The sequence below is a fragment of the Plectropomus leopardus genome, chromosome 2 (assembly GCF_008729295.1).
Source record: "Plectropomus leopardus isolate mb chromosome 2, YSFRI_Pleo_2.0, whole genome shotgun sequence".
In the NCBI taxonomy this organism is placed as follows: domain Eukaryota; kingdom Metazoa; phylum Chordata; class Actinopteri; order Perciformes; family Serranidae; genus Plectropomus; species Plectropomus leopardus.
The window spans coordinates 1,366,650-1,394,390 of record NC_056464.1 but is presented as its reverse complement, the minus strand read 5'-3'; the positions used below and the strand labels follow the sequence as shown (position 1 = coordinate 1,394,390).

The following is a 27,741-nucleotide window of genomic DNA, read 5'->3' as shown; positions in this document are numbered from 1 at the left end:
TGTTTTTACTTTTGGCTCAGGTGAGAGACATACAACTTTAAATGGTAGTATTTTGTATTTAATTTAAATAAAGTAACACCACAGCCACCCCCTCCTCTGATAAATAAAGTACAGTACCTTAGAGGGTATGGGTCAAGTTTAAGTAGGGGCCGACAAGGAAACATTTCTATGACGTCCGGCTGTGGACGGGGCCGCAGCAAAACATATTTTAGACACCAAAAACATCAATATCAGTTAAGGGTTGACTATATTTGAATCTTGTCTCCTCTTTACCTTCCACAGCAACTGATGGAGGCAGCGGTTATGCAGCAGCTCCGCCATTCAGTGAAGTAAAATGACCTTTTCTCAATGGAGTCTGGTGTTTTTGATATAACATTCTCAAATCCCTGTCAGTAAGAGCTGTCTGACAGCAAGGTAAAGCGGTGAAAATATTCTAAATATAGTGTTCACTTTAACTGATATTGATTTTTTTTAGGTGGTTTCAAACTGATCAATGAAGGTAGAGTTTGCTCAGCGCTGTTTGATGACATGGACGTGATGCGGTGGTCTTCTACCCCAACGTTAATGTAAATAAACATTGTGATTCAGTCTATAGCAACTAGCTGAAAGGGAGTATATCTCCTCAATAAATGAAATCTCTGCCACTGCTTGTATGCTGAGACAGGAACTGTAGTCCAATTAAATGGCCTAACTGAATTATAAGGGAAGCTGCATGTAAAGGGACTGACTGTTATGGTGACATGGGAGGGCTCAGTATGTTCTTTCCAGAGGGTGAGAGCAGACGTAGGCTCTGTTCTCCAACACTTCCTTGGCTATCTTCTTAATGTTGGCATCATTGTTCTCAGGAGAGTCTGAAACACAGTAACATGGGAATTACAAAACAACTTTAATTTGTCTGGAGTACATGCAGCTCATTAAAACACACGCACAGTGTGAAAATGAGAAGCAGCAAGGGGTTGGAGTGTTGGTATGTGGGCTTTGCGGGGAAATTCCACAACACATGCAAGTCTTTTGTACTAAGATGCAATAAAAAAAGGCAAGGGGCTGTTCTCAATTACCGTTTCGTGTTGTACTTACGTTTTTGCAACTGAGTCATCAGGTAATTGTTCTGAAAGAAAGCACTGGAGCAGAATGTGTTTGCGAGCAGCACCTAGAAAAATGAACAACACTTGTTCATCAAAAGCTGCAGACATGAATCCAACCAGACAACACAGAATCAAAACTAAATGTGATGCATTGGGCAGTTAGAAACACTACATGCAAGAAAGTAATCAAATGTGAAGTCAGACAATTGCAAACATCTGTAGCTTCAATTTTCATCTGCAAACAGCTCAACACAATAAGAGCAAACAGACACTAATTTCATTAATAATAACCGATCGTCAGATTAGCTCTTTGAGTCATTTTCATGTCTTTTCAAGTTAACACGTACAAAACTTCAAAACATCAAAACCAAGCATTTAGAATCACAGTGGAACAACACCACATGAAAGTTGAGTGACTAAAGCCAGATTTGCTTTTGAAATTATTCAGAACTTGGTTTGAATTACTTTTACTCCTCAGGCGAAACATTTCAGTCTTAAAACCAGACAAGAATGACTATCTTTGGAATGGAATTCAGTGAGACGGGATCTCTATAATCTGTGTGTGTGTTTTACATAAAATACAAAGGTGGTCCGCTACACGTTTGCAGCAGTTTCTGCCTGTAGCTACAGTGCAGAGGAGCACTGACCTGCTCATCTGAAACACACACAAGGATAATATGAAGCATTCAGTGCCTTCTTTCTGTCTCTCTGGTGAGTGTTTGTGTGCTCTGCATCGCTGTTTGTGATTACACACAGCACACACAACCCAGAGTGTGGAAACTCAGGATGTTTACATGATGTTAGAAAAAGTCAAACTGGATTTCTTTTTTTTTTTTTAAATCTGGATCCAGTTTTGTTTCCTTTTAAATTTTCTTCAACAACCACGCAAGCACCATTCCAAAACAACCACTTACTTTCACCTTCAACACTGGACTTAACATTTGCTAAATGGTATAGAACAGGACTCAAAGGCTTTAAGGACCTCTATGATGGCAATATATTTAACTATTTTTCCTCCCTCTGTGCTAAATTCAGTCTATCTAGCAGTGATTTTTTTCAGGTAGCTTCAAATCTTCCAGTTTGTTAAAAAATGTTTTGTTATGTCCCTAATGATGTCAAGAGATGTATGCCTTTACAAAACTCTTAGTCAGAAGAAGGTTACTGCTTTCCTGGAAATCTCTAAACCTACCCTCTCAGAGGAACTACTGATGGATAATTTAAGTTATGGAGACCATTCATTGAGTATTTTCATAACCTGTCAGTCGCTCTTCAAGATTAGAATTCATATCTTCTTTCTGCGAGATTCATGTATCTGCACTATGGATGCACAATATTAGATTTTCTTTATTTTTACTTATTATTATTTTTAATTTTTTCCCCAACATCTGACATGCCAGTATGTATGAGGCTACTGACTTCTCTCTGTTGGCCCATGCTCTGTGGGGGTTCTGGGGCTGGCAGCAGATGTGAGCAGATAATGTTTGTTTCTCCACCTGATTTTGCTAGTGGTTGAGCCCCTTTTATGGTGGATCTGATATACTGTGTACCTGTCGTGGTAGCCAACCAGCAGATGGAGACATGGGACACAATGCTTTTCAGTGTATGTGCTAGTTAATTACTGAACATTGTCAGGTACTGATTATTGAATACTGTCATGCATCCTTAATCTGTACTGCCTTACGAGCTGACATCATCATGTAATCTTTGTCTGAACAGCCTAACTTGACGTGTTAGTATTCTGTTACCTTTGAAAATTGTATGTGTGACTAGTCAATTTACTGTATATCACTGTATAACTCCCTGAGGAGTCTCTCTCTTTTTTCCCCTTTTGTTTTGTTTGTTTTATTCTTTCAGTGTTCTTTTCTTCCTTTTTATGTCACAATTAAAGCTTTGGTGTGTGTGTGTGTGTGTGTGTGTGTACACTGTACACACCTCATGGTCGTGATTCCTGAGCCCAATGCTGATGGAGCGGCTGGTTCTGGACAGGACGGCGGTCATGGCGTAGAGGTTGATAAGCACATCAGCTACTCTCTTCAGGACGAGCTGTTCGTCCACGATGGTCTGACATCAGGGGGAGACAAACATGGACACTTCAATCATCCATCATTTCCAGCCTCAGAAATGTCTTCTGCATATCTTTGTAATACAGTGGGAAAAAACTATAACGCGTCATTTTAGAATTTCTCAGGTAATCAAAACAATTCCTTGCAAATCTTGATCAATCCAGATAGCATCGAGGCAGACTCACAGTTTAGATTTCACTCTTAAACTGAACTAAATTGAAATTGAACCAAACTTGAATGCACTGGGATTTTCTTTCTATTGCCATAATAATATCTCAAAGTGGTTTGTGAAGACTTACAGTAATAGTTTGGATCTTTTGAAGTGGGGCTGCATAAAGTACTTATCCATAGTAAGTGTAAACCCCACCAGTTTAGAAAAGCAGGCAGGAGTACCGCCACCAAGCTGAGTTTCAGTACTGCAGCTGATGGGTCAGTAACAAAATATAAATAAGCCATGTTGTGGCTGTCAATAAAATACAAATAATTCAATACAGTCACTAGCATAGGTGGAAAGAATATTCTTTAAGCATATCCAGGTAATGAGTGAATGTCCAAACAATGATGTATCGTTGGGTGATGTTCCTGTTTATTGCAGAATGATGATAGAGGTGATTACCTTGTGGTATGATGTGAATGTGAAGTGATCATTGTGATTTTGCCCCTCCACTATGACTTTAAAATACCTAATACCTGGTGTGATGTCATATATTAGTAACCCACACTGCCATCTAGTGGTTAAAATAACATACCAAACTTTATCACAATATAAAGTCAATATACATGCTCAATAGCTCCTACAAAGCACTTCAATAAAAGAGAACATATTCTTTATTTTCATTGCTTTACCTTGCTTACAGACTGCCTTTTGTGACAGGGGCATTATTGACAAAAACAGTAAATTTACATCTTAACACAGGAGCTGCTGTGTGCCTCGAATATTCAGTTAGTTTGTGTTATTATGTGACCTTGATGGATCCAAACTTACCTTTTAGAACATCAAAGTCACGCACTAACACAAACAAAGGAACTGATCGAGGCAGCCGTAGACCAGCAGCTCCCGTGTTCAGCGGAGTTGAAATTTCTTTTTTTCAACAGAGTCTGACTTAGTGACAACTCGCCAACAGCTGAAGGCTGTGGGGGAGATGCATGCTCAAAAGAAAAGACGGAAGCTTTTAAACATTATGAAAGTTGTTGGAAATTGCTGTCTGACAGTAAGGTCAAGCAGAGCAAATATTTTCAATATTACATACACTTAAACTGATGATAATTTTTTTGGTGGCTAAAATACATCTTGCTGCTGTCCTGTCCACAGCAGGACATCGCTTAGCTTCTGTGTGGGACTGCAGCCTGCTTCCTCAAACTGGGGACGTGCCGACTGATCTACTGTCGCTAATACACCGACCGAGGATTCAGTTCTTCTTCAAAAGACCCAAACTAGCCCTTTCAGCATTCATGAGAATATTTGAAATATTCTGCAATTACTGTATATCCCAACCTCAGCACCCGTCAGCCATCGGTCTGACAGCAAAAAAGTCTCTTTGGGCAACTGTTTCAGCAGTTTGGGTGTAACTAGTGGACATGTGGTCCAAGTTCTCATCTGCTGAGCTCAGCTTATTTCTGCTAATCTCTATAAACAGAAGATCTGAAGATGGTTAGCCCTCAGTTTGGTGTGTTCATGTGCAACTTTTTGGCTGAGACACTGTGACGAGAGGTTACACAGCAGGGGTCTTTCATCGCTGCTAGTTCTTTGATGTCTGCTTGGTGTGTCATGGCTTTAAAAGGGAAGCCTTGGTCGGTATTAGTGCTGGAAAATGAGAACCGGGCAAGTTCTCTGTTTGTACAAAGAAGCAAATAAATTGTTGTCCTTTGATGGGACTATTGCACATCGCTGTGTTGATGCTGAAATGATAAATCGTGCAGCCCAAAGGTGAGGCACATTAGAGCTATAACATCTACTTTTGAGTAAATAAATTTGACCTTATATTACATTATGTGGAAGTTTATCCCTGGAAGATTACTATAACAGTTAACTTTATTAAACACAAAATTCCATGACCTTTCCAAAACTTGCAATGTTTTCAACTACTATAATTCCATGACTTTTTCAGGCCTGTAAAATTAGACTTTAAAATTCCATGACTTTTCCAGGTTTTCCAGGGCCTGGGGATTCTTTATAAAGGTTAGTTAAATAATTTCCCTGTTAGGATTAATAAAGTATTTATCTATTTATCTATTCATCTGGTGGTCGTCAGACTGGTTGAGTAGTTTCAGATTGTAATTGACCGAAGTGTTCCGCTTCTTTGCCCTCCGCACGGACTGATTACCTGCTCCTAAAACATGATTGGTCAATACTCCTCTGACCACAAACAGACTGCTTACAACTCCAAAATCTGCCCTGCTGCTGACAGATTTTGCATCAGTACACAGATGTCTGTTTTAAAAGATTGTATCCAGTCTAGCACTGAAATGTTAAGCATCTTGTCATATGAAGGCTGCAGAGTGATGAAGGCCCTCTGAGGACACACTGTATTGGATGAAAAAGGAAGCACATGATACAGGAAGTAGGAAATGGAAAGCTGAGCTGTGTCCAGGAGGTTTATAAGAGCTGTGGAGAAGCTGTGACGATAAAAGCAAAGTGAAAGAGGACAAAGAAAGAGAGGACTTTGGAGCAGCTGTCTGAACGTTGTCTCACTAACACTGACTGGAAGACATGAACATATATCTATTCTCCACCAATAAGAAACAACTCGTACATTCAGTCATTAAAGAAAAAAGATCATTTTGTTTGAAGAAAGTGGAAACATTTGAGCAGAATCTGACCAATGTTTTTTCCAGAATGTGAAATCAATCAGATGTTACCTTTCCATATCTGTACAGCAGGCTCTCCACTGCGGATCCAAAAAGGCTGACATTCTGTTCCAGGTTCTTTGCACTTTCCTGTAAACACAAAAAAACACAAAACTCATCAGCCTCTATGAATACACATAAGACCGGCAGAAAATGGATCTTTTCAATGTTCAAATCAAGTTATTACTGTCAAGCTGGGATGCACCACTCCTTCTTTTCCTGTCAGGCCGAGGTCCACCTTTCCTCCCATGGAGGTCCTCAGTTTCCTGGTTAACATCCCAACAGCCAGGCCGATGTTTCCTTTCTTCATCTCCCTGCAGGCACACAACAGACAAGAATGATCATGGTCACAAGGATTCAGAGGTAATTTTACTCAGCTGCTCTACTCTAGTGATCTGATGGTGCGTTTAAAATACATGGAATTTTTACTAACAATGGAACAAATGATGAATGAATGAATGATAATGTGAAAAGTTTCTTGTTATGATACGACATTATAACATGAGATGTTTTTCACATTTGAACAAGATATTTTCATGTTATTACCTCATACAAACTATCATGTTATAACAAAAAAACTTGTAACAACAAGATACTTTTATTTTGTTATCATGTCAAATATTTCATAGTAACAGATTAAATATCCGCCCGCCAGTTCCAACAGCTGACCATTAAATATGGTCAGACCATAGTAATAATTCAACAAATATACTCTGAATCACAATCATTTCATTTCCTTAACTGTCCACTGAATTCTCTGTTGTCTCTGGTTAAAAAAAAGCAAATGGCTAATTATGAGAACAAAGAATCCTCTAGATGCAACTGAGGAATCAAGGTTGTCTCTCAGGGCCGTGCAGGGAACTTTAGAGGGGCTGGTTAAAGTTACAAATATGGGGCAAATGGACCTATTTATTAAAACATAATTTACTGCATAAACCACTGAATTATAGTGACTCATATTCAAAAAGAATGTAACTTGGAACATCACAACAAACCACATCATATTATTGGTCATGGTCTCCCAACTAATGAACTCTGAGGAAGATAAATAAATATGAGGAAATTATTAATGTTATAATGTCAGTAAAACTAGTACTAGTAAAACTCTACTGTAAAGGACTGTTCTTTATGTATGTGAGGGAAAGACATGCTGCAAATAAAAAAAGGGGAGACATGTCAAATTTTTTTTTGGGCACTGGGGAGGGACTTATGTGTTTTAATTTTGGCCTAGAGGAGAGGCACGCAGATTTAAATTGCCGTATTTTATATTTTCGCATTTATTTTACCACCACTAAAAATTTTTGGTTATTTCTTTTTCTGTTAAAGCGTTAGCCAATTTTTATTTTTTCCTCTTTAAAATTTAGATTTTTATTTTAAACTTTTGACAATTTTGTTTTTAACTTTACATTTTTGGGGAATGACTTTTAAAGAAAACATTACATGGGTTTGGAAGGCATGACTTCTTTAAAAATCTCTGAAATTACACCATTTATCACAGCTAGAAACTGTAAAAACAGAAATTATGGTTGGATTTTCAAATTTCAAAATGCTTCCATCAGAAAAAAAACATCACCAATTCTAAGTTTAAAATAGTGATATCAAAATATCACTTTTTTCTACATCTCATTTAAAAAATTAGTCAAAAATAAAACGTTTGCATGAAACAAACATAAAAAAATAAAGCAGAATAATGTCAACTTTTATTATAATTGAATGTGCAATATAATGTACTTGTATTGTATTTGTACTTATACTAAATGTGAGAAATTACTGCTTTTATACAGATCTTTCTTAGTGCGTTTTTAGACACCCCAAGCACCTGTACAGCAAAAGACAAGCAACAATATCTCGGCTGAGTTTTCTCAAATGACAGCACATGTGACCACAGTAATCAGCAGCCAGGACCACTAAGAAACTTGAATAAATGATACAGGATATGAAGTGGACGAAATAAAACATGATAAGCAACCACAGAAATGAAACTCAGCATCTAAATATTGTCACTAACTTTCTGTCTGCTGTGTCAATTGTTACAACAGAGGGCACATCACACAAAAAAAGCCTTCACAACTGAACACCAGCACAGAACATACAAGAAACAGTCGAATCTAAGGACACAGAGAGAGGTCTCATCCTGCATTATTAGCATTGTTAAAAATTTCCTGTTGTAATGCGCTAAGTTTATATGATATAATAACATGAAAATATAGTTTTATAACATGTTATATGTAAATGTCAAAATCATCGTTTTCAGATGATTACCTGATACTGATCAATGTGTTTGTTTCTGGCATGGCAGCAGTAAGATTCTGTACTTCTGAACCCACAGAGATTTATCACCGTGTTTAGCTCCACTCTAGACATTAATAGGTCTTTCAGCTCAATTTTACTTTCTGGCCCGCAAATTTAACGTTTAGACTCAGATCCCTCTCAGCAGCATTACTTCCATCTGTAGCTCTCTGATGAAAGCACTGCACTCTACCTGCTCAGCACCAAACAGCAAACACACTTAGAGACACGCTGGGGAACAGAGTGAAACTTTTAGCAACTAAAGACACATGCTTCCCTCAGGAGCTGGTGGAGGCCAAACAGAGCTAAAGGAGAGTAAAAACAGAGCTTAGATTCATCCGGTGGCCAAAAACACAAGTCCAGCAGTGCTAATGTTGCTGTGGATCTGCTGAATACACAATCTTTGCTAATGTTTTGGTGACAACAGTGTTATAAAGCGATCTGTCAAACGTGGGATGTCCTGAAGCCGCCAAAACTAAAATAACGGAATCAAATACATTGTTAAATGAATATATTTCCTGGTTTTATACAACCTTCATATTCTTACTTGATCTTCCCTGTGAGGACTTTGCCTGCGTACTGCATTCCAGTGAGAGCGATGTACATCCTCAGGATTTCATTGGTACCCTGAAACAGCAACAACATCACAGAATGGTACACGTGCATCTTACAGTGTGAAGGCATCAACGCAGCTCACAGAGAACACTATGGGCATACAGTGTTGGGGGGGGAGGGGGGAGGGGGGGCACTGTTTTGATCTTTGCAAGATCCACATTGTCCTCAGGGAGTATATCTACTGATTTTGATTGATTCAAATGTTATGACACAAAGGAAATATGTTCAATTGGCTGGTAAGCTGATGTCATCCAATTACAGGAAAAAACTTTAAGCTTCAACCAAAAAAACTCTCAGTTTACCTTAAACTCCAAAGTGCCACCTGCAGGCTGCCTATGGAATGGATCATCTCAACAAACCAACTCCAGCTCAGTGCGTTTTAAGGGAGCAGTGTGTATGATTTAGGGAGATTAAGTGGCATCTGTCAGTGAGGATTGCAGATAGTGACGAGATGAAACTTTGCATTCCTTCAGTGTTCATTGTTCCGAGATGAATTATCTGCAGAGGTCTCTCCAAAAAATATAAAACAGTGCATAGGATTCATACAAAAAATGTGCATGCACACAATTGCTGAAAATGGCATGCACAAAAAAAATCTTTTTATGAAACTATACATATGCATGGGAGAGTGCTATTTCCCTTTGCAAACCCCAAATGAACTTTGAAATGGATCAGACTCATATCCCCTCCTCTACACACCCACATTCAACCAGTAATGGTCAATGCAAAGCACCTGATGAATGAGCCAGCGGATCAGTGGATCTTTACGGTGAATCATAGCAATAGCTGAGTGTCACCTGATTGTTTCACAAAATGCCAAAATGATCGCAACAAGCAGTGGTGTCCCCGACCCTGAGATATCATTTCAAGATGAAATTTGGACAGGGGAACGCAGGTTATTTATTTATCTAAGCCTGTTAATGTGATCTTGGCCTGCATTATGATCAGGGCTCATGATAATGATATGGGAGGGAAAGGAAATTGCGACTTGTGCACAGTTTTAAAAATATTAATATATTGTGTTTTTGTCTGCACATACACTTTTAGTATGGATCCTACGCACCGTTCTATAAATGAGACCCCCAGTGAACAAACTTGTGAAAACACTTTGCTTGACATTACATATCAGTGTTTCTCTGTTGCTGTCTGGCACACCACTTGTCTAAAAATTGACAATGACAGACAAGGAGACCCTTGTTGTCCCCAGTGGGAACTATGACCCTCACTGTACTGATGAATATCTGTAAGTGTACCTCAAAGATAGGCAGGATGCGACAGTCCCTGACGTAGCGCTCGTACGGGTAGTTCTTGGTATAACCCAGACCTCCGAGGACCTGAAGAGCCTCACTGACACAAATCCAGCCTCCCTCTGAGCTGAACACCTGAACAGAGAATACACATCTGGAGTTATGTGCTTTCATGCTGGGTTCATCAAGGGTTCATACACATTTTTACCAAAACATTTCAAGGACTTTTCCAGGACTTTCAGGCAAAATTTGAAGACTTTACAATCTCTAAAACCACAATCGATACTCCACATCAGTTCTTCATCATTACTATACATTAGCTTTTTTTTAGGGGGGGGGGGGCAAAAAGGGGAGGTCATGTCAAATAATTTTTTAAGCACTGGGAAGGACTTATGTTTTTTTATTTTGGCTTAGGGGAGGGTCAGGCAACTCTGAATGGCAGTATATACAAAATGCAAACCCGCAGGCCCACAGGTTTGGAGGGCATGTTTTCTTTAAAAAAAATTGCCCATCTTTTCTTAAATACATTTTGGGTGATTTTTGAAGTTTTTTATTTATTTATTTAGTTTCCCTGCAATTTTTTTTTAAATAACACTTTTTCTTTTTGGCAATTCTTTAAGAAAAGGGTTTGGCAACTTTTTTTCAAAATTCTTGGAGATATTTGAAGAAAACAATTGGGTGATTTCTTTCTTTCTTTGGGTGATTTTGCTTTAAGATATTATTTTGGCATTTGTTTCTCCTTTAAAACTTGCCTTCCAAACCCACAAAATAATACCATTACCATCACAGCCAGAAACTGTAAAAACAGACATTATCGTCAGATTTTCGCAATTATGACGTCCTTGGACACATTGAATGTTATTATACAGGTTTGTGAAACAAATTTCCATGATTTTCCCCTAACTTTTGTATATTTAGTTTTGTTAAACTTTACAAGGCCTGGAAATGGCTATATGCAAATTCCATGAGTTGAACAGCTGAATAGCAAAGCTATTGAACCTTAACCATGGCAGCCTCCAGAGAACAGTCTGGAAGGCCCGGTCTGTCCATCATCCCTGCTGTCAGGTACGCCATGCTTTCCATCACAAAGGCGTTCAGAGACATCAGTGCAAACTTCTCCTGCAGGAACACAACAAACAAAGCATCTTCACCTCTGACCAGACCGACTGCTGCTGGTGACTCACATGAGTCCAGTGAGGGGACAGTACAGCATACCTGAATCATGCCAAATTCACCCAGGCTCTTGTTGAACTGCTTCCTGGTTGCAGCGTATTCAGAGGTCAATTCTACAGAGAGATGGACAGAAATGCTGTCAAACTGAAGACATTTTACAAAACCCACCAAATGTGCGTTCATCATCTGTGATCTCAGCGATGCACAGGATTTTTACCAATCAGTTTCTTTATCATTCCAGCTGATGAGCTGCCCATACTGAACCTCCCTGAGTTCAGGATGTTCATGGCGATCTGTCCAACACAAAGCAAAAGGTTTCTGTCCAAATCAACACAGATTTACAGATCCAGTCATGTGCAACAGTTTGTGTAAAGAACAGAATAAACTTACCTTGAATCCACCACCTATTTCTCCTATCACATTCTCCACTGGCACTGGGACGTTGTCAAAAGACACTTCACAGGCTGAAAGAGTCAAACAGTTTGATTAAAAAGGACATGAGACTCTACCAAGAGGAACAGTCTGATGTGTCCATCTGTCTGTCCAAATTGTGAGGGTCTTACTATTGGAGCCCCGGATGCCCAGTTTGTCCTCAGGCTTGCCGCTGGTGATGCCCCCGAAAGCCCTCTCTACGATAAATGCTGAAATCTTATCTTTCTTCACACCATCTACTTCCACTTCCGTCCTGGCAAACACCGTCATAATATCTGCCATGCCTCCGTTTGAAATCCAAATCTGACGACACAGAGTGAAAGATGTGGGATTTTTATAACGATTGAGGCCAAATGAGTAATGTGAGAGGATTTTACTGTGAAATTCTGCAGCCCAGATCAAACGTCTGTGAGCTCTCACCTTGGAGCCGCTGATCAGGTAATGTTTCCCGTCTTCTGACAGAGTGGCGCGGGTCTGAATGGAGGCTGCATCGCTTCCACTGAAACAATAAAACTGAGTGTAAGTCAAGCTGAGCCAACCAAAGTATAGATGCAACACAACTTTATCTTTGCAGCAGAAAGTGCTCATTTCTGTTTGGTATCAAACAATGCCTGGTTGACCTTTAACCCCTGCTCTTACTGACTGTGCTGGTGAAGTACCTTTAAACACAACTTTTCACGTTTAATCTTCTGAAGCTATATGACCTTTTGAAAACTGTGCAAATTGCTTTGATTTGGAAATATAGGGAAAGGGCAATGACCAGCTTGGCAAAATATGTCCCACAATTTGCAAGAAATCTTGTTTTAAAGAAATTTGTTTTAAAAAGAGGTGAGGATTATTAGAAAATATTAATAAAAAGAAAATCCGGTAAAATATATTCACTCATTCACAAACTACCATAGTTTTATATATACAAATCTTAGTGATGAAATATAATAAAATATACAAAAAAGTATATATTTTTTTATTTTCACCAGTTTTTCTGGGTCATTTTGATTTTGGCTTTTTTTTTAATTTCAGGTAATTTTCATGCATCATTTGCATGCTCATTTTTTGGGCCATGGGCCATATCTTGTTGTTGCGTCCCTTTTTTTCAAAAAAGAAAAAAATCTAAACAATTTGCTTATGTTTCAAAGGGTTAACTGTCAGATTCAGTGTGCCTTTTCTGACAGTGATCAATAGAAACATGCCCTCTAGTGTCAATGTGAAGGCTGATCTCTACAAAATTATCTAAATTCATTACAAATTTATAATGTTAATTCCATGTTAACATAACTGCCTTCAGGTCAATATTAATTTGATGCACCTATAGTAACAGTTCCAGCGTAGAGTCAGAAGGCTGCACCTGCTGCCAGACAACTGCTGAAAATGTCAGTAGCCTTCCTGCTCATCTTACTCTTCTTTATAGTTTACACTCTGCAGTAGAAGGATGCAGATACTTTTGAAATTGGTGCTACATGACCAGAGGAAACTGAGAAAAAGGACTGTGGCATTCACTTTTGCTCAAAAGATATAAAACCTACAACTACCATGCATCCGACCAATAAAAACTCCTGCTGGCGGATGACATACTTCTACCTCGTCCATTTGACACAATGGCGGCTGGCTGGCTCTTGTGTTCCAGTTAAGCAGTAAGCTAAAATATGTTTCTGAAAACATTTTAGGCAAGAAATATGCAACTCTGTAACAGAATCTTGGTTTATATTTTTACTATTTGATCTCTGTTTTTTTAACCTTCGTTTTCACTGTGCAGGAAGCACTATGGTGCACATTTCCTGTTTACAAACTGTTGCAATTACAGCGAAAAAGGGCATTAAAATCCATTTCTGAAAACAGATTTAGATTAGAAATAGGCAGTATATCATCTTGATTTATATTTGATCAGCACTGCCTAGTTTTACCGTTTTAATTGGATTTTGCTCTGAGTTTTGGAGACAGGGAGAGGGGCAGATCTGTCTCTTGATGTGCTTCTATTATGTGTACCGGCTGGCGGCATTAGTGGTGAGCAATATGAAAATGCAGAAGCACAGCCTGTGGCTCCAGCAACAGCCCAAGAGCCAGTGAAACAGTGGCAATGTTTCGCTGAGGGGAGAGGGATATCTAGGCTCTGGTTAGATGGAGGGAAGTTCACCACAATTCCTTTCCACATCCTAGTCACACTGTTTAGCTACAAAGCTGCTTGAAAATCTGTGAAGTATCCCTTTAATCAGAGGGCTATAACTGTTGCCAAACAACTGCTGGAAGTGTCAGTAACCCTCCTGTGCTCATCCTTAATTTGCTTTGTAGTTTACACTTAATAAGTGATTTCGCCCTCATTCAGTATGTTGACCTTTTCACCTTGTGCACACTCACACTGCAACACATCAGCAGGTAGATACAGTTCTGCTCAGAAGTTTATATATACTGTGGCAGAATTTGTAAGATGTGTACAATTCTTAAAAGAAAACATGAGCGATCAGGCAAAACACATTTCTTTTATATTTAATAGGTTTCAAATTAAAGGCATCACAGAGTAATATTCATTAAAGGGATACTTTGCTGATTTTTAACCAGCTTTGCATCAAAACATTGTGGTTAGTATGTGCAGATGAAAGTAGGGATGAAGTACTACTTGACTGATTGAGTACTGACCAAGCTCCCAGGAAGTGCGCCATGCTCTAAAGCAAAATGCACATAGTGGCCAAAAGTGGAATTACAGTGTCACGTGATGTACACTGGCCCAGAAAGACTTTTCCCTATTTGCTTAGCATTGGGAAAGAGACCTCCTTAAATCACTGGATAATTTCTTTGGAGACATGTTGACTTTTCAGAATGCATTTTTTAATATCCATTATTAAAAACATTAAGTCCTAAAGACGTAAAATGCGCCATTTTCCAAATATAGAGATATTTCCCCAGACAAAAATGAATGTGCATCGGACCCACGGGACACCACTGCATACACGCGCATGTGACTCGTGAGTCCCTGACACAACACAGGCTTTGTGCCGGCCATAGTAATGGATATATTTGAATCACAATTCATAATTTTTACTGTTTTACAACACATCCATTTACTGTTGGCTGTAAAGCTGTAATATGGTCGTCTTACCGTGTCTGTATCAGAACCGGTTATCAGTGAGCAGCGCGGAGCACTAGTGACAGTTATTAAACGGTGTTGAATGTAGTATTTACTTAAAGTTGAGCTGTGTAATAATACATGGAGCAATGTTACAATGCACCACCTTTTATTGCCTTTTTAAGGGCACAACACATTTTGATTCTGTTAATTTGATTTCTCCAGTCGTAGTTACAATATGATTCCCTGATAAGTTGTACTTATATGTGTGTGTGTGTGTGTGTGTGTGTGTGTGTATGTAGAGAGATAGATATACCATTATCTGATTATCTCGTAAATATTAAAACCGACAGCACCGCTGTCATTATACCGTCGATTAGCAGCTGTTGCTAATAAGCTAAGCTACTACAAGAGGAATGCTCGTGAACGAGCGGTGTTCGCTTCTAGCACTCGGGTCATTTGTGTGAGCGAGCCAGTGAGTCGGAGTCAGTGTTCAGGTACAGTGGGTCGCACTCGGCCACTTTCGGCTGGAAAAAAGGCTGGAAAAAGAGTTTTCTCTGCTTCATGCACCACCGAGCAGTTCTCATAGAAATGAACGAGGCCCCGTCCCCACGGCTGTATCTGGATTTATAATACATCCATGATCCAGCTGAAGACCAGAAGTGGAAAACACGCCCCAAGGAAAGAAGCTCCCGGAAACACGCCCCCTAGAAACACCTCACCAAGAAGGAAGCCACAATAAGGAGCTGAGCTTAGAGCAGAATCTGCTGAAGTGAATATGACCATGTAGCGATATACTTAGCTTTTTGAACGTTTTCAGGACGTTGGTGTTTGCACAGTGTAAATAGTGTTATTTTTTGTGCATTTTAATCCTGACCTCAGGTTTGTTTACTGGTAGCTCTATGCCAATTCGAGCAACCACATAGAATGTGCTTTCTCTAACGTTAGCATAACACTTAAGATACAGATAATGATAAACTGAATACTATACATTTAAAGGAATATAGAGAGTTTAAGGTTGAATTTCCTTTGAGTTACCGACAGTGTCATGTGATTTAGGAGTTGATCTAAGTGATGTGTACATTGATACTTTCACCATTGCCACTTTTTTGGGGGGGAATTATGAATTTTGAATATCAAATTTAATTGAAATCTAAATTATATGTTATTTTCTTACTGTCACGATAATGCACTGTTTATTGATGCCACAGGTGACTGACGAGAGGCAACTATTTGAAGCACTGCATGATGAATCTCCACGAAGAACAACAACCAAAGCTGGAGCGATAAGGACAAACTCACAAGAGCCTTGAAGTTAGAAGAGTTTTAAAAAAAAAGCTTTTTACCTCAAAATCAACACCATCCTGTGCTGTAATAGAGTGGTGAAGGGATGACGTATTTTTGTAGGCTAACCAGGAAGTTTGCATCGCACTGGTTCCCTTGTCAAAAACCTTCTGGGATTTTTGAATGGTATTTTTCGATTACAGCGAAAAATAAGCTTTGAGACGAGCACGAGTTAGACTTAAACACTTTGTTCAGCATGATAATCTTACAGATGAACACCACTTTTGTGTGTTTTGAAGTGTAAATGAAATCACCAGAAGCATAAAGCCATTGTTAGGCTATACAAACTACATCGTGGTCGCAACAACTTAAACGTCACAACTACAAACACTGAAAAAACACATTAAAATACGATCGAAAAATATTATAAACAAAAAAAATCTACAAGTCTGAGTGCGACTCTGTAAAGCTGTAAAGGCGGACAAGTGGGTTTAATGAGTTTCTATGTCCAGTGTGATGACGTCTAACATCCCTGACAAACACTGTAGTCCTATTTAGCCCCTTGTTAGCCACCGACTTTTTTAAGACGAGTAAAACCTTAAAACTTAAAAAATCATGTTTAAGCAGACGAAGTGTATGTTGCAAAACAAAACGTCTAAATATCTTTAGCCTGTGTTAACCACAGACTTTATTTAAGACATCTGACCGAAAACCCATTCAAAAAATCTATAGACTTTAAGACAAGGGAACCGGACGAGCTAAAAGGCTAACGGACGTCCGCATTTTGGGACTTATTACTTCACTACTCTATATCCCAGGAAAGCAGGATATTATGGTTTCGGTTGTGCCACCACAGATACTTGGTGTTAAAACGTGCTGCTCAAACTGTTGACTTACACTCCTGTTTTAATTTATTTATCTAGAAAAAATTCTTAAAACTTTCTTTCATGTCTGTCAACAAACATTTTAGACGAAAATGATTTGGCTGTAAAGACTACCCTCCTTTTATATTTTTTTAAGACACTGATTTTATAACATACTTTACTACTTACTTTAGTACTTACTTTACTACATACTTTACATACTTTTTTACTTTAAAGTTAAATTAAATATTTTTGTAGTAAGGCCTGTGTAATATATTTTTATACAAGATAAAAAATGAAATTATCGAATGTACGTGTGTTGAACCTTTTGGAAGAAAGTTTGAGGGGGGAATACAGACACGGCAAGACGTCCATATTACAGGTTTTACAGCCAACAGTGTATGGATATGTTGTAAAATGGTAAAAATGATGAATTATGATTTAAAAAATATCCATTACTACGGCCGGCACGAGGCCGGTGTTATGTCAGGGACTCCAGAAAAAACATGTGCGTTCACATGGTAGAGTCCCGCAGGTCCTATGCGCTTTCATTTTATGTGTGTAGAAATACCGAATTCCACATCTTTATTCGCAAAATGGCGCATTTTACGTCTTTAGGACTTAATGTTTTTAATAATGGCTATTAAAAAATGCGTTCTGAAAAGTCAACATGTCTCAAAAAAAATTATCCAGTGATTCAAGATGGTCTCTTTCCCAATGTTAACAAATGGGGAAAAGTCTTTCTGGGCCAGTGTGCATCACGTGATGCTGTAATTCCACTTTCGGCCACTATGTGAATTTTGCTTCAGAGCGTGGCGCACTTCCTGGGAGCTTGGTCAGTACTCAATCCGTTCCACCTACCGGATCCGGTCGGCGCAAGCAGTCCGCCATCTTGGACTGCTACCTTTGGCAGCCTCACTTGGACAAACAGGTCTTTTATCGTGTTTTATACATGGATGTATTATGGTTTTATACCCTGTCAGATCCGATCAACGCATGCGTGGTCAAACTAGCTACTTCTGCAGAGACAGGGGAAGAACAATGGACATTAAACATTGTTCAAACCTTGAAATACCCTTTTGTATATTATGCATGTTTTTTAATTGTTCTGCCTCTTTGGTGTAAATAAAGTTTTTTTTAAAAAAAGAGACCTTGTCAGTTGCAGAGACGCAGAGACCGATTTCACAATAATACATACATGGCAGAGACAGAGAAAGAAGACTGAAATATAGCTATTTGATGTAGCTACTGTCAATGTATATAATTAATCACCTATCATCTAACCATAGTCAGTTCTATGCACATTTTGCTTTTCATACTTTTTCTTCATTTTTTTCCTGAGACAAGCTCTCTTAGCATGGACACCGGTTTTCAAGCATAATTTCTCTCCACATAAATATTCGTGAGTAAGAGTCATGGATCAGGTACTGTCGCACCTGTTTGTCCAAGTGAGGCTGCTGTAGGTAGCAATCCAAGATGCTACCAGGTGGACTGCATGCGCACTGACTTGGTACTGACAAGCCCCATGCGTCATTTAGGTGTGATTTATAAAGTTCAATGTACACCTGTCTTGTTTTATAAATCTCAATCATAGAGTGGTGAAGTAATAAGTCCTAAAATGCGGAAGTCCGTTAGCCTTTTGGCACGTCCGGTTCCCTTGTCTTAAAGTCTGTGGGTTTCTTGAATGGGTTTTCGGTAAAATGCCTTAATTAAGGTCTGTGGTTAACACAGGCTGAGAATATAAAGACAGTTTGAACTTTTAAGGTTTTACTCGTCTAAAAAAAGGGGGTTGCTAACATGTGGCTAGATGGGACTACAGTGTTTGTCGGGGACATTGGACATTTTCACAGTGGAAACAGAAACTCATTAAACCCACTTCGCCTTTACAGCTTTACAGAGTCGCACTCGAACTTGTAGATTTATCTATTTATAATATTTTTTGATTGTGTTTTAACGATTTACGCTTCAAAACACACAAAAGTGGTGTTCATCTGTGAAGATTATTATGCTGAACAAAACGTTTAAGTCTCATAAACTTGTGTTTGTCAAAAAGCTTATTTTTGGCGATAATTGGGAATCCCATTCAAAAATCCCATAAGGTTTTTGACGAGGAAACCAGTGCGATGCAAAGTTCCTGGTTGGCTTAATACGTCATCCCTTCACCACTCTTTAGTGGAGCTGGGTGCACGTGTATGAGCTGTGACTGACAGCAGCTGTCAGGCTGCCAGAGTGTCACACCGTACAGAACGACACAAAGAAAACAAACAAGTGCTGTGGCTACATGTCAGAGGCTGACAGAGAAAAGAGCACAGCGAGGCCTAAGCGGACAGCAGTGACATTTGCAGGTATGTTTACATGCTGTTTTATGTGCTGCAGCTGAGCACAGAAATATCTGATAAGACTTTTCCTCATTCAACAAGCTAAAATCCTGGAAGAGAGATCCCTCCTCAGTCTCTCTTCCTTACGTTCCTACCATTTTTCCCCTGTTAAAGGATTTTTTTGGGCGTTTTCCCCTTTCTGCTGTGACAGTTCAAGGACAGAGGGATGTCTTTTGCTGTAAAACCCTCTGAGGAAAACTGATTTGTGATAATGGGCTTGATAAATAAAAATGACTTGAGTTGACAACATGTGTGTTCTTGTCTGTAAGTCAGATGAGAAGGACTAGCAGGAAACCTGATGCGGGTTGATGCTCAGAGTCTGCGACTCTTGTGATGTGTATCTGCTACCTGGCTCTGTCAGGTTACTTGTGCATTTATTTTGAAGGACCTGACTCGTTTCGGGCAGAAAATGTAGATGTCACTGCTGTGGATGTGAAACTTTCGGTCAACAGTTGAATGTAAGCACCTTTAACTGTTAAGATTCATTTAGTGTGAGTGAGCAGCAAACTAACAGCTGATCTTTGCAAGTCGCTCTGGTGCTCCATGGTCGCAATATGTGACTAAATAGTCAGTCTGGAGCTATGCAAAACCCTGCTTTGTATGTGTGTCTGTGAGAGGCAGACACAGAGGAGAGTGGGAGAACCGAAATGCCGATGGCTTTTAAACAATGTGACAATTTATACTCGATGTTTTCAATATAATCATATTATATATCACACATGGAACAAGTCATGATTCCTCGAATATATCTGATACATTGCCCATCCCTTGATGCCGGGATGCAGTGTTTAATTACACACTGGAGAGGAATGATGCCACTGTCGTTTGCTTCTGTGGAAAAATGCACAGGCGGTATGAAGAAGGACCTTTGTAGCAGCTCTATAGCGCCATCTCTGTGTGAAAAGGGCTACTGTTAACCACATGGACTTGTTAAACAGACTTTCACTTGTGCGGCACCTTTCTAGTATTCTGACCACTGAAACCACTTTTACACTACATGACACGCTCACCCATTCACACACACATTCACACCACACTGGTGCTGAGGCTACCTTATTTTACCAGGTGCCAAAACCATTCACACTCACACACTGATGGCACAGCCAACGAGCCACTGGATGCTGAGCTGTTTGGGACTCTTGCCCAATGATTTCAGAGCTGGAGGAGTGAACCACCAATCTTCTCATTAATGCACAACCAGCTGCACAGCTGCCATATATGAGATGTAAATGAGCTTTCAGTGTGTTTACCTTCCAGGCTCTGTGAGGCAGAAAGCTGCGATGTGTTCTCCCGAGGCCAGTTTAGGAAGATACTTCTGCTTCTGAGCTTCGTTTCCCGCTATCAGAATCCCCTGCAACACCAAACAGCTATCAGTTCATCACAAAGGAGTCAGCCCCAATACCGCCCTCACTGTTACCGTACAAATCGCTTTATCGGGGACAACAACCATCAGTTGTTACAGTTCAGTAACAAAATGGAATATTTACCTTCAGTCCAATGGCTTGATGTGCAGCCAGTGTTACAGCTATAGAGCCATCTAATGAGGTGATCTCCGCCAGTCGAGCATACACGGTGTTGGACAATCCCAGACCCCCTGGGACAAAAGCAAACAACACTAGGTTAAAAGCTAGTATTTGGGTGGACTGTGTACAGTAGTCAACTTTTCCTACAGGGACTTCTTTACTATCATTGAGTAAACTGCAGACATATTTTAGAGACATTTCATATTATATTAAGTTACAACAACAACAAAAGCAACAATAACAATAACAGTAGAGAACAACTGAGAAACTGTACAATTAACCCATATGCCTACTGCAGGAAGTTTGTGTTAGATTAGAAATTATGATTTGTGAGCAGATTATTTGCTGTGAATATTGAATCAGAGATGCGTTTTCCTGATATTGGTTGAAACTTTTTATAGGATTGGATAAACCCACAATCATACATTCTTTAAAGGCTTCTTTTTTGAGAAATTTCTTTTGCTTGGCCATCTTTTCTATGACAGGACGAGGCTGTTCAGCAGTGAGTGAAGGCTCTGTGAATACAGCTTGTGTTTTGGGTCCTCACTGTGCCTCATGAGTTAAAAAAAAAAGTGTATCTTGAACATACATCTAAACGTAAAATAATACAAATGTGTTTAGTTATTTACGCAAACATTAATGAAATGCTGAGGGAGGCCTACTGTTCATTTTATTTTATATGTTTTAAAAAAAAATTTCAACAGCCCTTAAAATCAAGAAGGCCTCACGACCCTCTGAAAAGCTTTGGTGACCCACAGTGAGGTTGGGACCCTCAGGTTGGGAACCAGAGGTGTGTGGAAAACGTTGTTGCAGTGCAGTCCGAAATTCATGTCGCTTAAATACATGTTTAGGTGGAGAACAGTACACTTTTCGTTAGACACAGTCACACAGCGGAGGGGAGCTGTTTTCTCTGGAGCTGTACCCGCTGATCATAAACATCCTCCCTCTGCAGCTCTGCTCGGACCCGTGTAACCTGTGGAGGCTGCGCTGCATGCCGCCGCCATCAAAGCCAAGATCCACTGATAGTTTGTGAACCGTCTTATCAGCGTCATACTATCAGCCCCATTGACCAAGGGCTGGCCTCACATGCTGTGGTCCAACCAAACAGACAGAAAAAGAACTTTAACTTGTGCTTGTAAGAGCAGCATCATATTTTAACTTATGTGGGCCTGTGGGAGAAAGAGTTGTGGTGCCATTTGAAACTCAGGGCTCTGCGGTGATGTAAAGAGAAACTGCCGGATGATCCATGCACAGCTCATGTTGCACAAGCTACAATGAATGGACTTTCCTAAGACCTAATGAAGACACATGATGTGCAGAGTGACTCCATGAGGATTTGAGTCTTAAAATACACATCACACAGCCCCCAGGGTGTGATGTGACATCTGATCACTACAGTTAGAGTGTTTGAATAGACAAAGAAAACAGAAATGCAAACTCATCACCACCAACAGCAGCAGCATTAATTACCAGCAGATCTTCAAAGAGTTGGATCTGATTGTCAAACAGAGGGGGAACACTGCATGCAGTGATCAGAGAGAAGACAGTCTGTAGCGCTGCTGTTAGTTACTGAATGAGGCTTAAACAGGCAACACAACATTTTTTCACTGACTGTTCCCTCCCTTGTTGTCCAGAACCCCCTGGGTTCAATTTGTTGTCCAGAATCCCCTGGGTTCAGGACAACAAACCAACACAAAGAGTCTTTACTAAAGCATCAACAGCAAAGCTGCAAAATTAGTCTGTCACAGGGCGGGTATACGTGGCGACTTAATCAGGTGTTGAGAAGCTTAGCTGCAGGTATCGAGGGGAGAAGAAGATGAATTCAGGAGGTTTTAAAAATGAGAAGCTAGATGTCCAGTTATATGTGAGGGGGAGAAACATAGTGTCAGTAAGTTAGAGAGGAGGCAGGGGTGTGGTCGCCTTGGAAGGAGCTTGTGACTGGGAGATGCAGGTCGGTTTAGAAAGAAAGCTTGTTATTCCCCAGGAAATAGTCTGAACTAATTTGAGGCCTGACATAATGATGTGTTTGGTGAGTCAACAGATTGTTTATTTCATTGAGCAAACAGTCCCTCGGGAAGCCCCTGTGGAAGACGCCTATGAAAGGAAGAGACTGAGGTACACAGACTCACAGGCAGAAGCTGAGCAGAAAGGATGGAAAGCTAGGGTTCGCCCAGTTGTTCACACAGTGGGATGTAGGGGATTTGTAGCTGGATCAGCTATCTCTCTGGGGGGACTGGGAGTAAGGGGACAAAGTTTGAGGAAGACAGTGAGGGAAATGTCAGATGAGGCAGTTAAACCCAGTCAGTGGATTTGGATTAGGAGGAACAGTAGTAGTTGTGGACCAGCAGGGGCATCCACTGAACAGACAACTCCTTGAGATCAGGTGGAGAGATCCAGCAATCAGTCCTCTCAGGAGAAAATCCAGGAAGTGTGAGGGTATTTAGGAGTGGGAGTGGCCTGGTTGAGTCTCTTTGTGTGAGACCATGCTGCCATCCAAGTAAGTGTTTGTTGATCCAATTCACCCTTATTTCCCTTAGCTTGAGTCTTGTATGTGAGTTGTAGTATATTGGCAATTGTGATGCATGTGCTAGGGAATGTAGCATCTGCACAGTCACTACCTGGAGTCTGCATAAATGGAGCCTGGGTCTGCTGAAGGTGGCATTGCTGTTTGGGCTGTGATAGCCATGTGATAGCCAGCCTAGCTAGCTTAGCTAGCTCAGCTTAGCCTCCTATGGGATAGACATGTGTTAGCTTCGTTTAACTTTGTATCTGTGGCAGCCAAGTAGTAGCATAGCTTTGCATCTGTGATAGCCATCTAGTACTGTCACTACCTGAAGCTTGCACAAACCCAAACTGTAAGGCAAGTGTGATGCATGTGCTAGGGAAGATAGCATCGGCACGTCACAGGAGCTCGCATGAACGGAGCCTGGGTCTGTCGAAGGTGGCATTGTTGTTTGGGCTGTGATAGCCATGTGATAACTAGCCTAGCTTGCGTGGCTAGCGTAACTTAGCCTTGTATCTGTAATAGCCATGTTGTAGCGTAGCTTGGCCTTGTGTCTGTGATAGCTTTGTAGTAGTTTAGCTTGTATCTGTGCTTGATCTGTGCAAGCTGCTTTTCAGTATCATATGGGTCATTAACCCTTTGGGACTGTTTGGTGCATTTTACATGCTTTTTATTCTTCATGTTATGATAAAATTGGCTGTGTTCATGCATATGGCATCAATTTTAGCAAGATTTTGATGTTGAAGCTCAGCTCCTACAATAAGTCTAAAATACACTGTGGAAACAAAATAGTTACATTCAGACTGTTAAGATCAAAAAATGCATTTTTGATCCCACAGCCATCAAATCATACAAACATGCACTGTATTATTTTTGGGTGTCATTCTGGACTTTCTGCATATTAGAGAGTCTCTGTCTCCAAAACTTGGACTGAAATCCAATCAAACGGTAAAACTGGGCAGTGCTGCTCAAATATAACTCAAGATGATATTACTGCACTGCCTATTTTGCTCCAAATATGTTTTCAGAAATACATTTTAACGTCCTGTCTCACTGTAACAGCGAGAGTGTGTTAACAGGAAGTGGGCGCCATACTGCTGCCTGCACAGTGAAAATGGAAAAAAAAACAGATCAAACAGTTAAACTAAGCAAGTTAAACTAAGCAGCGCTGATCAAATTTCAACCAAGATTCTGTTACTGAGCTGCATTTTTCTGTTTTCAGAAACATGTTTTAGTTAACTGCTTAACAGGAAAATGAGATCTGGCCGGCTTCCATTGTTTCAGCTGGACCATTCCATCACCCACCAACGGGAGCGTTTATTGGTGTGGTACTGCAGTTTTCTACCTCTCGTCCTTTTTCTCTGCTTATGTAGCATCAATTTCAAAAGTATCTGCATCATTGTGCCGCAGAGACAGACTAGTTTTATATGAGGACCTTTTTTAAATCAGTGAGATATTCTTTAAGTGGAAGCACACGCTTCTCCCCTCACACAACAGCTGGCTTAAGGAGATCCTAAATCACATCGAACTTGACAAGATTAGATTTTCACTTGTAAATCCTTTGACAAGACCTGGAAGCCTTTTATTGAGCTTCTGAGTGAGACTACCATCCATCCAGATGACAACTAGACTCTCCTCCTTCCTTTTCTTTCTTTCTTTTTTTCCACAATTTTTTACTATATTATTGTTATTATTATTATTAGTAGTAGTAGTGGTAGTAGTTGCAGTAGTAATAGTAGTATTAATAATTATGTATTTATTTATTTTTTTCTCAGTTTTCAGCAGGAAGGATTTGGAACATGGCTGGAAAGGATTTATGGATTTTGGAAATGAGGTTGCAAGTCATTAGATTTGGTTTGGCTCATGTTCTTGAAGTTTGTATGGCTTCTATGTTAATCAGAGACTACTCTGACATCACAGATATGTATTGTTTATTGTCAATAATACTAGTGTAATTAATAAAAAGATTTGAGAAAGAAGTGCACATGTTATCATGGTTACTAAATGGTTTGCATATATGGGTTGTATGCATGACCTTATACAGATCGGTTATACAGCACTTCCTAAACAGATTACACAATCAGCAGATGAAGTTATTGGTAGTTTAGCTGTTGAAATACTGCTAAAATTAAATATTTGCTGTCACAATATCCTGTGGTTGGTTGGTTTGCTTTCACAGCACAAACAATGGCTGGTTCAGTTGTTTGGACGGCACCAGGGTTTGATTGACAGCTTTCACACCAGCCCAGATGAACTGTACTAACTGGGCAAACAAACAGTTTGTTTTCACTAAACCAAACAGGTTAGGTGTAGGAGCACCCTGAGGTTATAACAAGCATCATTTTGCTTTTACAAACAGCTGGTACAACAAGCTCCAGGTTACAATCATCTTACCATAGTCCTCAGGAACCATGATCCCAAACAGCCCGAGCTCCTTCAGCCCATTCAAAGTCTCCGCAGGGATTTTGGCTTCTCGATCAATCCTCGCTGAGTCGACTAAAATCACAATAAACAGTCATTCTTTGTCAATTTAACAAATTAGTTAAAGTATTATACACACACACACACACACACTACTTATAGCACGTGCAGTGTCATTTCCCTAAAGGATTCATCATGGTCTTTTCTCTCACCGTTCTCATTGAAGAATTTTTCAACGGGTGCAACAAGCTGGTTGATCTCCTCCAACTCTTCATTTCCAATTTCTGGATAAGGGAAGACCTCCTCCTGGAATACCAACACTCTGTTTAACTGGTTTATCTTCTTCATTTCTTTTTACCTTTGACCTCTGGGGATCTATGCCCATTTCCAATAACTATGTATGTTAAACCTGCGATCTAAAACAGTTCAAAGAATATTAGTAAACATGAACAACTTGCTTAAACTCAAATTTGTGATGTCATAGGGTATAAAGTCTGTAGCTGCCATAGACAACACATGGTGGACGCTGTTCTACATCACTGGTTCCCAACCTGTGATGTAGCGAACAAAAAAGGGGTTGCCAAAGCTTCACTGTGGGTCACAAGGCCTTCTTGATTTTGTGGGGTGTCAAAAAAAATTAAAACAAACTATATAGATATATATAGATGTCTACACCAATCACCTAGGGCCTCAGAGTTCATGCCATGCAGTTTCTTAAAAAAAAACATGTTGAGACTTCTATTAAATTCGTGCGAGATTGAAAAATCCTACAGCTGTTCTTAAAATACTTTTTAAGTAATGACTTTTTGAAGTTTGGCCCTCTGAGTTAAATTTCATTTTTGTGAATCTTGTGAACCTCACCACTCATATTTCACTTGATTGGATAGAAATTTGTTTTGAACATACATGATGACGCTAAGGAAACTTGGCAACATGTTCTCATTTCAGTAACTGTTGCTGAATGGTAACAGTAATAGAATTAATAACAGGAGATCGTTGTTTTTTGTGTGTTGTTTTTTTTTTTTTCTTCACCAGAACGAATAATCTTTCATTTTCGAAAATTCATAGCTCCACTAGTTTTGCTTCATGTAAAAATACGTGCTGAAATAATTAAAACACACTTAGGTTCTTGAAGAAAAAAGTGGTACGTGCTATAAGTATCTCACCATTCAAAACTAAGGCTTTGATTCAGATGTAGACGGGGGGAAGCACATATCGACACCGGCTGTGGACACAGATGAGGTTGAGGGTCAGTCCGGGGGACTCCCACACAGCTCCCGTTCACTCACTCACACACACATACACACACACACACACACACACACTCTCTCTCTCTCTCTCTCTCTCTCACACACACACACACACACACAAGGACAGAGCTCCATCACCAGAACGTAAACTGTCGGTAGCGACCATGTTCAGCTACCTTGTTGAGCTGACCGAGGAACAGGTCCTTGGCATACGCGAGCTTTCTGGAGTGCGTTTTAAAGTTCCTCCACTGCTGGAGCTGCACCACTTCTTTCCCAGCATGCCTCACAACGTTACCGGCGAGCAGCCGACGTCCTACGCCGACACATTTCGACAACAAGACCGATCTGTTTACATTCATCATGGTTCTGGCATAGAGCTCTATCTAATGTAGTCCATAGGTGGATCACATACAGCAACAACAAGCGCACCTTTCACCCCTTTCCGACGCTTGCTGATGACGTACACAAATGGGTAGTTCAAAGTGCCTCGTAAGCTCGTAAACGGTTGATGCTAGAATAGATCGTCCGGGGGGAGGTGGGCGGGATCTCCGCTGCATGTTATCAAATGCACACAGTGGAATCAACAATCATATATCATCATATTTACAAATAAAAATTATAAGAGAAGTAAGTACAAAGCATTACTTCAGTATTAGTGAAGCAATAATACAAAAACAGACAGACAAAAAAATTAATAAAATAGACACAAG

General features: G+C 39.9%; 1 protein-coding gene across 1 annotated transcript; it reads right to left on the bottom strand.

Annotated features, from left to right (window-relative positions):
• Positions 1-39: 39 nt before the first annotated feature.
• On the bottom strand, positions 40-27,464 carry acad9 (acyl-CoA dehydrogenase family, member 9). Its single transcript, XM_042498135.1, has 18 exons — positions 27,208-27,464; positions 25,994-26,087; positions 25,755-25,856; positions 20,822-20,928; positions 20,585-20,685; positions 12,172-12,250; positions 11,883-12,054; positions 11,710-11,783; positions 11,537-11,612; positions 11,362-11,432; positions 11,146-11,265; positions 10,153-10,281; positions 8,832-8,911; positions 6,183-6,309; positions 6,008-6,085; positions 3,018-3,146; positions 1,078-1,150; positions 40-851 (listed from the first exon to the last, which is right to left on the bottom strand). The coding sequence occupies exons 1-18, from the start codon at positions 27,391-27,393 to the stop codon at positions 751-753; spliced, it is 1,899 nt and encodes a 632-aa protein (XP_042354069.1). The 5' UTR covers positions 27,394-27,464; the 3' UTR covers positions 40-750.
• Between the last annotated feature and the right edge of the window lie 277 nt (positions 27,465-27,741).